The sequence below is a fragment of the Chrysochloris asiatica genome, unplaced genomic scaffold, assembly GCF_000296735.1.
Source record: "Chrysochloris asiatica unplaced genomic scaffold, ChrAsi1.0 scaffold00209, whole genome shotgun sequence".
NCBI lineage: Eukaryota > Metazoa > Chordata > Mammalia > Afrosoricida > Chrysochloridae > Chrysochloris > Chrysochloris asiatica.
The window spans coordinates 2,654,716-2,667,642 of record NW_006408727.1 but is presented as its reverse complement, the minus strand read 5'-3'; the positions used below and the strand labels follow the sequence as shown (position 1 = coordinate 2,667,642).

The window sequence follows — 12,927 nt, the reverse complement described above, 5'->3', positions numbered from 1 at the left end:
GGGTCACCATGAGTCAGAAAAAAAACTTGATGGCAGTGACTTTGTTTTTTTCTTGTTGTTAAAAGATTGACAAAGGAGTCTTGGTGGTACAGTCAGTTAGGCACTGAGTTGCTAACCTTAAGATCATTAGTTCAAATCTGCCAGCTGCTTTGTAAGAAAGATGAAGCTGATGCTCCCATAAAGATTTACAATCTTGGAAACAGTAAGGAGCAAATTTACCCACAGAGGTGCTATGACTTGGAATCAATTCAAACAGTGGGATAATGAATTGACACTGTTAATTGGCTCCAACAATGTGAGCAAACATAGTAGTGATTATGAAGATGGAACAGAATTGAAAGTGCTTTGTTTTGTTGTATCTGAAGTCACTACGACTAGGGACTGACATAAGGGCACCTAACAACCTGAGTAGAGACTTCAATGGCCAGACTTCATAAAGAATACCTACATCCTATAATTAATTCAGGAACATCATTGAACAAACAAACAGAAATAATAACAACAAACAGAAGCGTCAAACTATCCTAGGTTGGAGGAAATCTGATTTGCAGGGTACTACATTATAATTTTTAAATGTCTAATTTTCCACACAAAAAATTAAGACATGCACAATGTAACAGGGAATTATAGTCCAAACACGGGGGGGGGGGGGGGGGGGGAGGCAATCAATAGAAACAGTTCCTGAAGAAATTCTGACACTGTATTTACAGACAAAGATTTTAAATAAACTATTATAAATTAGTTGAAAGAACAAAGAAAACTCTTTCTAAAGTACTGGAACAAATTAGGATTTGAGTCACACACATTTCCATCTGAGGTCAAACAAGGCAATGTTTGTTTCAGCTCTCTGACTATAAACAAGTTCCTACTTACCACCATTTTTTCACATTTTATGCTTTTTGTTGGTGATCTTACTGCTTAAAATAGCCTTGTACACAGTGCTAATATGTTGTCTAGTGTTCCTAACCTATATAGCATGCCTTATAGAGAAAACACCTGTGTTAGATAAGCGTTGAGGATTCTTGGTGATACAGTGGTTAAACACTCAGGTACTAACAGAAATGTTGGCTGTTGCACCCCACCAACTGCCCTGGTAGTCTGCTTCCATAAAGATTGTTGCCTGGAGCAGAATTCTATTCTGTTCTACAGGGTCTCTGTAAGTCAGAAATGACTAGAAGGCAAAAGGGTCTTCGATAAGTTTCATTCAGACATGAGTTATAGTGGTTTTGTTGATGCAACCAATGCTTATAAATCAATAATATGTGCTAAGTAAGGAGATTTTGTATGGAGCTGTAGGAATAAACATGGGACTGCTAACTGTAAGGTCAGCAGTTCAAACTAAAAAATACTATACAGGACTGCAGTGAGTCACAAATGACCTCACAGCACTTAACAGCAACAACAATGAAGGTATCTTTAAAGAGAAGCACAATTAAAATTAATTTATATATTGAAAATGTTGTCAGAGGCTGTGGGAACATAACCTTATACATTATTCAACAGCAATTTTTGCTAATTCAGTGTTTACTGTGACTTTGTAGAATATAATTACTATGAATAAAAAGAATCAGTTGCAAATGGTGGTGAGTAAATTCAATAAACACACAGAAAAAGAATTAATCCCCTCCTCTCACTATATACAAAAATTAATTCCAGCATTACGATTGATCTAAACATCAATGCCCATAACTCATCTGTCAGTTTGTTCTACTGTGGTGGCTTGCATGTTGCTGTGATGCTGGAAACTATGCCACAGAATTTTGAATACCAGCAGGGTCACCCACGGTGGACAGGTTTCAACAGAGTTTCTGGACTAAGATTAGGAAGAGGGAGGGGCGAAAGATTTCAAAATGTTAGCCACTGAAAACCTTACGAATAGCAATGGAGCATTTTCAGATGCAGTGTTGGAGGGTGAACTTGGAAGGCCCTCTTAAAAGTAGAGTTGCCCATGAAGATGCAAATGGAGTAAAGCTTTTGGCACTTGCTGATGGTGTACACCTCAAAATGAGGTGAAACAGCTGCTCAGAACATGGAATATACAAAGTAAGAATCTAGGAAAATTGGAACTTGTCAAAATGAAATGGAACACATAAAGAGTTGAAATGGGCTGGAATTCACCACTTTGAATCTGACAATCAAATGATTTACTCTGCTAAGAATGGCATTGCAATACCATTAAAAAGAACATTTTAAGATTTCTCTTGAAGCATGCTACCTGTCAAAGGACAATATCCATATGTCTACATGGAAGACCAGGTAATACCACTATTATTCAAGTTTATGCACCAACCACTAAAACCAGTCATGATGAAACTGAAAAAACTCTATCAATTTCTTCAGTTTGATATTGATAAAAAGACATATAAGGTATATTGATAACTACTGGTGATTGGAATGCATAGGTTGGAAACAAAGAGGATGAATCCATAATTGGAGAATATTGTTTTGGTGATAGAAATGATACTATAGATTACATGATGGATTTTACAAAATCAATGACCTACTTATTGCAAATATCTTTTTATAAATAACATAAGAGGTGACCATATACCTGGATCTCTCCAGATGGGTTACACAGAAATAAAATTGACTAAATCTGTGGGACCAGATGGTGGAAAAATCTCAATATCAACAGCCTAAACAAGGCCAGGAGCAGACTATGGAACCGACCATAAATTGCTCATATGAAAGTAAATTTAAAAACTAAAACAAGGTCATGAGAGCCAAAATACAACCTTGAATATATTTCACCTGACATTAAAGACCATCTCAAGAACAGATTTGATGCATTCAATAAAGGCAGAATAGCTATGGGGTGACATAAAGAAAGCAAAAGGTCATAAAAAGAAAAGAAAGAAACACCAAAATGGATATAAGAGGAGACTCTGAAATTTGCTCTTCTGTGTAAAGATGCTACAGTGAATAGAAGAAATGAGGAAGAAAGTAAAGAACTGAACAGAAAATTTCAAAGGGCAACTAGAGAAGAGACTAAGTAAAGTATTTATAATGAAATGTGCAGACAGTAGTTAGAGAACCAAAAGGGAAAAACACGTTTAGCATATCTCAAGCTGAAGGAACTAAAGAAAAAATTCCAGCCTCGACTTGCAGTATTGAAGGATCCCATGAGTAAAATATTGAATGATTCAGGAAATATCAAAAGAAGATAGAAGAATCCATGGATAAGGGCATAGCCATGAAGGGCTATAGTTGAGAGTGAAGCATCCAGCAGATATGAAGTGAGGGGAGATGCACAAGAACACCCAGATTTTCAGTAAGTACCCATTTGACCTAGCCTTGATGGCTTCATAATCAGAACTCAACTAGAGAAAGAAAAAAAAAATTTAATAAAGGAAACAAGTATAAATTGCTACAATTTTATGAACTTGACCTATACTTATGGTTGTTGTTGTTGTTGTTAAGTGCCGTGGAGTCAGTTCCAACTCATAGCGACCACGCACAGGGTTTCTGAGGCTGTAAATCTTTACAAGAGCAGAATGCCTCATCTTTCTCCTGCAGAACCGCTGGTAGTTTCGAACTGCTGACCTTGCGGTTCACAGCCTGATTCATAACCACTATGATACCAGAGCTCCTTTACTTATGGTTGTAGTAGCACAAAATATCAACAGGTAGGGGAGTCTTCATATCAAGTGGCAATCCTAGCCCATCTGTATAGATAGGGACAGTCAACTTAGACATTGGCTACCTAAAATGAGGGGACAATAAATGCACAAAGTTACTGGCTTACAAGTTTTCAAGAAGGAATTTAGTTTCAGAGTATGCAGGGAAAAGTAGAGTTCCCACTGAAGAGTTTTCACCTTGTATAGACGGATCTGATGAAAAGAGATGTGGATAAGATTCTTATAATTCAATAGTGAGTAACTGTTATCATGACTAATTACTATTGTCACAACTATAAAGGTAGAAGTTTTGTAACAAAAATGGGGGAGTAGTTAATCGTACAGTCCAGAAACAGAAGACCCTAGGACCATCAAGGGGGAAGAAAACAAGTGGAATGTGGGACCCTATCCAAAGAAGCAGCAACACCAGAGATGGAAGCAGAGATGAGGACATGGAGACAGGGAGCAGCTGAGGACTCTGAACTCATGGATAGAGGGGGACTGAGTGCTGGCGGCCAGGAGGCAGGCTTGCAGAATGAGCCCTTTGGTTGTTTAAATTATTATATATTCTTGAGTCATTTTGTATACATCTCCCCACACATACACACCCCAAAAAAGAAAAATAGAGGGAATGGAATCAAATAGCAAATACTGTTGAAAGATGATGCACAGAGGAGATTGTAATCATTGCAATGAAACGATGTGTAAAGCTGATATTCTCCCATGTAAACTAACACTCAGTTCACAATAAAATAAGTTAAGTAAAGGGGGTGGGGGAAGAAAGAAGAAGACGGAAAGAAATAAACAGAGTTACTGTCCCAAAAGAAATGGTTGATGCTCAACCATTTCAAGAGGTAGAATACGGTCAAGAAACAATGATACTGAAGAAGTCCAAGCTGCACTGGAGACACTGGTGAAAACAAGGCTCCAGGAATGGACAGAATACAAATTGAAATCTTTCAACAAGGTGACGTAGCACTAGAGGTGCCCAATCACCTATGCCAAGAAATTTGGAAGACAGTTACTGGCAAACCAATTGGAAGAGATCCATATTTGGCATGTTCCAAAGAAGGTGACGCAATGAAATGCAGAAATCATCGAACAATATCTTTAATATGACATGCAAGTAAAATTTTGCTGAAGATAATTTAAAAGTGGTTGGAACAGTACATCAATAGCGAACTGCCAGCAATTCAAGCCAGATTCAGAAGAAGATGCAGAAATAGGGATAATAGTGCTGATATCAGATGGATCTTGGAGGAAAAACAGAATACCAGAATGATGTTTGGTTGTGTTTCATTGACTATGCAAAGACTTGACTGTGTGAACCATGACAAGCTGTGGATAATATTGTGAGGAATGGATATTCCAGAACACTTAATAGAATTCATGAGGAATCTCTACATAGACCATAAATCAATCGTTATACTGATGGTTTACAATCAGGAAAGGTGTGCACAAAGGTTGTATTTTTTTTTACCATATTTATTCAATCTGTATGCTAAGCAAATAATCCTGTGCTTTATTAACCATGCAAAAGCTTTGGACTATGTGGATCCTGACAAGCTATGGACAACATTGCGAAGCATGAGTATTCCAGAACACTTAATTGTGCTAGTGTACATTTCCAGAACACTTAATTGTGCTAATGTACAATTGAACCTGTACATAGACAAAGAGTCCATCGTTTGAACAGAACATGGGTACAATGATAGGCTTAAAATCAGGAAAGCTGTGTGTGTGTGTGTGGGGTGTATTCTTTCACCATATTTCACCATATTTATTGAACCTTAGTAAAGAAAACAAAAATCCTCATCACTGAACTAATAAATAGCATCATGATAAATGTAGAAAAGATTGAAGTTAAGTATTTCATTTTGTTTGGATTCACAATCAATGTTTGTGGAAGCTGAAGTCAAGAAATCACAAGACATATTGCATTTGGCAAATATGGTACACAATACCTCTTTAAAGTGTTCAAGAGCAAAGATGCCAGTTTGAGAACTAAGTGGCACCTGATCTCAGTCATGGTATTCTCAATAGCCTGATAATCATGTGAAAGTTGGACAATAAATAAGGAATACTACATAAAAATTGATGCATTTGATTTATGGCATTAAAGAATATTAAAAGTACCATAGATTTAAGCCAGAAGAACAAACAAATCTGTTTTGGAAGAAGTACGGCCAGAATGCTCCTTCAAAGCCAGGATGGCCACACTTTGTCTCTCATACTTCAGACATGTTATTAAGATGAACCACTCCCTAGAGAAGGACTTCATGCTTGATAATGTGGAGGTTCAGCAGAAAAGAGGAAGCCCCTCAAAGAGATGGATTGGCAAAGTAGCAGCAGCAATAGACTCAAGCTTAACAAGGATTGTGAAGACAATGCAGGACCAGGTAGTGTTTTGGTCTTTTAGGCATAAGGTCACTGAATCGGAACCGACTCAATGCCACCTAACAACAACAGCAACAATCAAAAAGTGAAAAGGAAAGCTGCAGAGTAGAAATTTTTTCAATATACCCAACAAATTATGTCTTAGAAGGCATAAAAAACTACAAGTTAATAATGAAAAGAAAGACAATCCCATTTTAAAATGGACAAAATTATTAGACAGTTCACAAAAAATAGATATACAAATGGACAAAAGAAAATGTGATCAAGTTTATCAGGAAAATGCAAATTAAAACCATCAAAAAAATCATAATACTCCCAATAGAATTCCTAAGATAAAAAAAGATTGACAATACCGAAAGTTTGGGGAAGATTTGGAGCAACTGCAACTTTTACACATAGCTGTTATGAGTTTAAATATCTTTGTTTAATGCTGTAGGGTAAGCACTGGATTGTTAACCACAAGATCAGCAGTTCAAACCACCAGCTTCTCCTCAGAAACCTTGTAAAGGGTGACTATGATAAATATCTTTCATTGTACCATTGATGGGCATTTGAATTATTTACAGTTTTCAGCTAATATAAATCGTAATACTACCTATAATTTTGTATATGGTTTTGATTGGACACAGTTATGTGTACTTGTTCAGCAAAAAAACTTTTCTAAAGTGACTGTACTAATTTATATTCTTACCAGCTATGTGTAAAATTTACAGTTCTCCAAATATTCCCCAGCCTCTAAAGGATAAACACTGGACTGCAAGCCACAAAGTCAGCAGTTTGAGCTCACCAGGGCTCTGCAGGAGAAACATGAGGCTGCCTGCTCCCACAAAGATCTATGGCCTTGGAAACCCTATACATGGTTCATACGTTGGAACCAACTCAAGGGCACTTAACAACAAACAAGTACAACAAAATCATACTTAAATTAGAATATACCAATGACAAAAAAAGAACAAAGTGAAAACATGAGATTTCAAAATGTTGATGGAAAAATTCCATTATCTTTTCATTCCACATTTCCATGAACTTTTTGAAGCTCCCTCATATAATGACGTTCTCAAACATAATATTGAACAAAAGAACAGATACCAAAAAGCATATACTATATTATGCCATATATATGTGTCAGCATTCTTGTTGTTTCAATTCTTTTTGTTCTGTTTCCATTCATGTAGCTTCTCTTCCCCTCCTTACCTTCTCATCTTTGTTTTAGAGTTAATGATCGCTGGTGGTGGTGGTGGTGGTGTGCCGTGGAGTCAGTTCTGACTCATAGCAATCCTGCATAGGGTTTCTGAGGTTGTAAATCTTTATGGAAGCAGAAAGCCTCATCTTTCTCCTGAAAAACAGCTGATAGTTTCTAATTGCTGGCTTTGAGGTTAGCATCCTGACTAATAAACACTACGCTACCAGAGCTCTTTAATGGTGACTAAGTAACCTCATATAGCTGATTATTTACAGGAACACAGACTAATGGGTGAAATTGTTTATTTTAAAAGTCAGTCTATAATATTTGGAAGAAAGGTGACTACAAAAATTTTTCTTACAGGTCTATCCACTTTATGGAAGGTTTGTCCACATTAAGGAACATAGTTTGTTTTACTTAAGATCAATAATCACAGCAACTAGAGTAGGTTTACCAAACAACAGGTCACCATAGCCTAGCCAACTTGACACATAAAATTAGCCATCACAAACGAGTCTCTGAGAAGTTGGCAATAGTCTACTTCTTGATATATGGCCAGGTTACATGGCTCTATTTACATTGCCAAATTCTGTTGGACTTTACAAATATTTTATTTATGTACATTTCTTAATGAATGGTATAATGCAATAAAATCACTTAAATAGGAATTGAAACATGACACCTACTTTGATTTTCATTTTGCTGCTGTGGTGAGAAGCAAATCCTGCTGTCATTGCTGCTTTCAGTTTGGTTTTTAAACTGAGAGCATTTGAGGAAATCAGGCCAGAAGGAGTTTACCATCCCCAGTACTGATTCACAGCCCTCTTTTGCAGCCTCACAAAAGGACCTGCAGGGCAGGAGGCCATGACTAGAAGAAAAATAAAGGGAAAAACAATTATGTTTTTTGCAACTTTCTTCTCCAAGTAATAATGAATTTTAGAAAAGTAAGCAACCAGTGCTATATTACTATCTTAATTTATATTTACTATGCTCATTCCTATAATGAAGACTTTACTAAATCTTTCATCTTGTTACAACCACTCATCTGTTAGTTTATTGTACTGGGGTGGTGTGTGTGTTGCTGTGATGCTGGAAGCTATGCCACTGGTATGTTAAATAACAGCAGTGTCACCCATGGGGGACAGGTTTCAGTGGAGCTTCTAGACTAAGACACACTAGGACAAAGGAGAGGCAGAGCACTTCTGAATGGTTAGCCACTGAAAACCGTATGAATACCACAGAACTTTGTCAGATATAGTGCCCAACTCACTCAATATTGCCCAAGGTGAACCCTCAGAATGGAAGGCAATCAAAATGCAACTGGGGAAGTGTTGCCTTCTGAAAGTCAAGTTGAACATAGTGAAGAGAATGGAGCAAAGCTTTCAGAACCTTCATTTACTGATGGGGTACAACTCAAAATGAGAAGAAACAGCTGCAAACATCCATTAATAACTGAAACATAGAATATATGAAGTACGAATCTAGGATAATTGGAAGCTGTCAAAAATGAAATGGAGGGTGGAGGCATGGATAAAACAGAAAAAATGCTTTGTTGTGACAGTCCTAGGGTTATAAATTTAATAGAAACTAAGGGGAAATATTTTCGGGTGCCCACCAGCAGAGAAATCTAACTGGGACGATAAGAACCACAGTGATTTCTGAATAAATCAGGGCACTGCCTTGGGCTCGAACAAGGTATTAGCAGAGGTCAGAGGGCAGGGCCACAGTCAGCCTGCTATGGCACTTATGAAAAAAGAGATGTGATTTTTTGTTTTGTTTTCGCTTTGTTTCTCCTCTCTTGTGCTCTCCCTGTCACCCCCTCTCTGCCCAGCCCTGGTGTCAGTGTTGCCCCCACAGGGTACAATATTCCCATGTGCAAAGGGGAAATACCTAAAAGGCCCAATTGACTTCAGAGGCTAATCCTCAGCTGAGTTCTTACGATGTCTAACTCTGGGATTTAGCCCTGCAGTTGGCTCTCCTACTTGGGCAGGAGCCTTTATTCCTGCCTTATCTAACAAAGGAAAGCAGGATGGTCTGGCGATACAGCCAAGCCATATTTGCACCCTATAAAACCCCAACATAAAAGGTAAGAGCCAACACCAACTACTATATACAATAGTGCATTCATTTTGAGAAGTACTCTGTGGATACACAGATACCTAACTGGTCTTCAGAGATAAAAGTCTGAACAATCTTTCTTCCATTCATTTCTCATTCTCTGTCTGTGCACCTCCACGGTCGTGATGAGAGGGGGTGCCTGAGAAAATGGACACCACCACCCATCCCTGGAGGTTTCTACTGTGCATGCACACTGACCTGCACAGCAAAGACTACTGGATTCATTTGCTACAGAATTCTGTTTTTTGGGTTTGTTTTTGCTTTAATTTTTTTCTGGTTTTTGATCTTACTTTTTTCCTGGGGGTGGGAGTTTTCTCTCCCTATTACCCAAGAAGAGACAGCAATCGTGGCTATATAGGCAAGCTATAAGCATACCCTATAATATCCCACCATCTGGACAGGAGCCAATGCCAGTTATGACACATTACATAGATAGCCAACACTTGCTAAGATTACTTGCAGTTGAGTAATAAAAGATGTGAAAAGGGAAACCTATCTCTAGATCACATCCACCAGAAGGGACTCAGTAGGCTTAATAATACAGCAATATACATTCATTTAATCATTGAAAACACATCTATTGAAAACATCCAAGAAACAATAAAAGATCTCTGCACATGTCCAGAAACAGAAAAGAGTAACTGAGACATGAGCTGGAGGTAGGCATAGACTTCTGAAAAGAAGAAGAACAGGCTTTGGAACTGCTTGAGAAGGGATTCAGGAGAATGATACTCAGGTACATCCAAATTCTCCACAAAGTGTGAAGGAAAACAAGGAAGAAGTCAGGAAAGTGCTACAGGAGCAATCAAATAAGATAGATATAGCATTGGAAACAATTCAAAACCTGCAAAACCAGGTCCAAATGATTAATAGTAAAATATCAGAAACTGGAAATACACTGAAAGGGGAAAGGAGCAGACTAGAAGAGATGGAAGCCAGACCCAGAAAGCTGGAAGACAAATCTCTCAATACTGCTAAGATAAAAGAGCAAGCAGAAAAAAAGATTTTAAAAAAATCTAAGATTCATGTTGGACAACATGAAGAGGAATAACTTTAGAATTATTGACATTTTGGGACAGGAAGTATCACAGAAGTCCACAGAGGAGATAGTCGAGGAGTTTCTTGAAGAAAATTTCCTTAACATCTTGAAGAATGAAAAGATAAGCATTCAAGAAGCTGAATGAACCCCAGGAAGGATAGACCCCAAAAGAAAATCATCAAGACATAACATATTCAAACTCTCCAAAATCAAAGACAAGGAGAGAATCCTAAAAGCAGCTAGGGAAAAGAGAAGGGTTACTTACAAAGACATGCAAAAAGATTAAGCTCTGATCTCTCAGCAAAAACCATGCAGACAAAAAAAAAATACAATGGGAGTCATATATAAAACACACACAAAAAAAAAAAAAAGGAAAGAAAGAAACTGCCAATCAGGAATCATCTATCCAGCAAAGCTATCAATAAAATACAATAGTGCGATCAAAACATCCCAGGATAAACAGAAGCTAAGAGACTTTGTCAAAGCCAATCCAGCACTTCAAAATATACTAAAGGAAGTTCTCTGGACTGAAAACCAGACTCGGCTCTTAGCAGCAACTTAACAACAATATTGTCTTGTTAAAATCTCCAGGTGATGCAAATGGTTTAGTACTCAACTACTAACCTAAAGGATGGTGGTTGGAACTCACTCAGTATTGCCATGGAAGAAGGGCCTGCTACCCTAAAGATTGCAGCTAAAGCCCTATGGAGCACTTCTAACAGTATAGGTAACACATGGGGCTGCCACAAGTCAGGCTTGGGTTTTGGTATTGTCTTGATTTTAGAGGGCATAAACTGGCTCCAAAATATAAGGCAGCTTTATAAAATTTGTGAAAAATGGAATTAAAAGACAGTAGAATTATTCCAGAGCCCTGATGTGGTACTGTAGGATAAGCACTGGATCTCAAAGTCAGTTTGAACCACAAAGTTGGCAGTTCAAACGTACCATCTGCTCCTCAGAAACCCTATGCCAGGTGGCTATGAATCAGAACATACTTGAAGTCACTTAACAACAACAGAATTATTCCACAAGCTTTTTGAAGCCTCCTTGTATATATCATCTATCTTTTATTCTAGCATTGATTTCAAATGATTTTTCAGTGCCCTGTGTCAAAATACAGTTATTAACAAAAATAGCTCTAGTTAATATCTATATAGCAAACTAAAATGTAAACAATATCCCTGATTTAGGAAAGCAAATCTAGGTCACTAAATAGGTTACTCCCATTTTTCTTTTTTGGTAGTCTTCCCTTTGAGCAATTTGCAGCAGTATCTTGCAAATTTCTATGAGAGGAAGGCAGAGTCATTTATTCCTTAACTACCTCAATTTTCCTGGAAAAGAAACATGATACAGAGAAGTGACAACTTGAAAGACCTTGTACAGTATTTATTTTTCATATTTCTTCTTTGTCCTCTGCAAAATAGAAATATACAAGTAATTCTTTGTTAATGGTAAAAGTAATGGTGCTTCTATTCGACTAGAGGAAGAAAGAAGAAAAAAATTGTAATCTGTTACAATGTGATGAACTTGACCTATACTTATGGATGTAGTAGTTTAAAAGAAGGAACGAATCTTTACAGCGAGGATCATTCCCACCCCCTTAGTAGACAGGGTTGACAGGGATGGGCAACTTAGACATTGGCTACCCAAAATAAGGGAGTTACAAAGGCATGAAGTGATTGGCTTACAAGCTTTCAAGAGGGAGCCTAGTTTCAGAGGGTGTGGGGAAAAGTAGAATCTCCACTGAGTGGTTTCCAACCCATCTAAGTGGGGCTGATGAAAGGAGATGGGAATACGACTCTTGTAGTTCAATAGTGAATAACTGCTATCAGGACTGATAGTGAGTGTTGCAAATGTAAAAGTAGACATTTTGTAACAAAAGGAGGGGAGTGGTTAATATTATAGTCTAGGAGCAAAGGACCCTGGGACCATCAAGGGAGAAGAGCAGAGTGCGGGACCCTATCCAGAGAGGCAGTGATGCCAGAGATGGAGGCAGAGACAATGACGTGGAGAGATGGAGTGGCTGAGCACTTTGGATTCAAGGAGGGAGAGGGGCTTTGAGCTTGTGGCCAGGGGGCAGGCTTGCAGGGTATACCCTTTGATTTTTGAATAGTTATATATTCCTGAGTGCTTCAATGTACATACCAAAACAACAACAACAAAAATAAAACAGAGGGAATGGAAACAAATCCTGTTGAATAATGATGCATGGAGGGGATTGTAATCATTGCAATGAAATGAAATACAATAGGATGAATGTAAAGCTGATGCTCTCCCAGTAAACTATCACTCAATTTACAATAAAAACTTAAAAAAAAAAAAAAATTAATAGTGCTACTGAGTTTGTCTTTATTCACCTGGCATGCAATCTTGGATCCATAGCTCCTTTTATGGGGACTAAAACTCTAACAATGTTAAGGTGATGCAGTTATTCTCTTGTGGACCCAGATGGCTTTTCTTATTTATAGCTCTAGATTGTGTCTCTCCCCCTGGTTGGTTATTTGACAAAGGTATTTCAACTGGTTTTAAGGAAACTGGGAAAGAAAAAAAAAAAAATTATATATATATATATA

General features: G+C 37.7%; 1 protein-coding gene across 1 annotated transcript in view; it reads right to left on the bottom strand.

Annotated features, from left to right (window-relative positions):
* The window catches only part of CORIN (corin, serine peptidase), a 342,333-nt gene that overhangs the window by 223,422 nt on the left and 105,984 nt on the right, over positions 1-12,927 (bottom strand). The window contains exon 3 of the mRNA XM_006872676.1: positions 7,884-8,065. Coding sequence (XP_006872738.1) covers positions 7,884-8,065 — 182 coding nt within the window. The remainder of the gene's footprint in view (positions 1-7,883; positions 8,066-12,927) is intronic.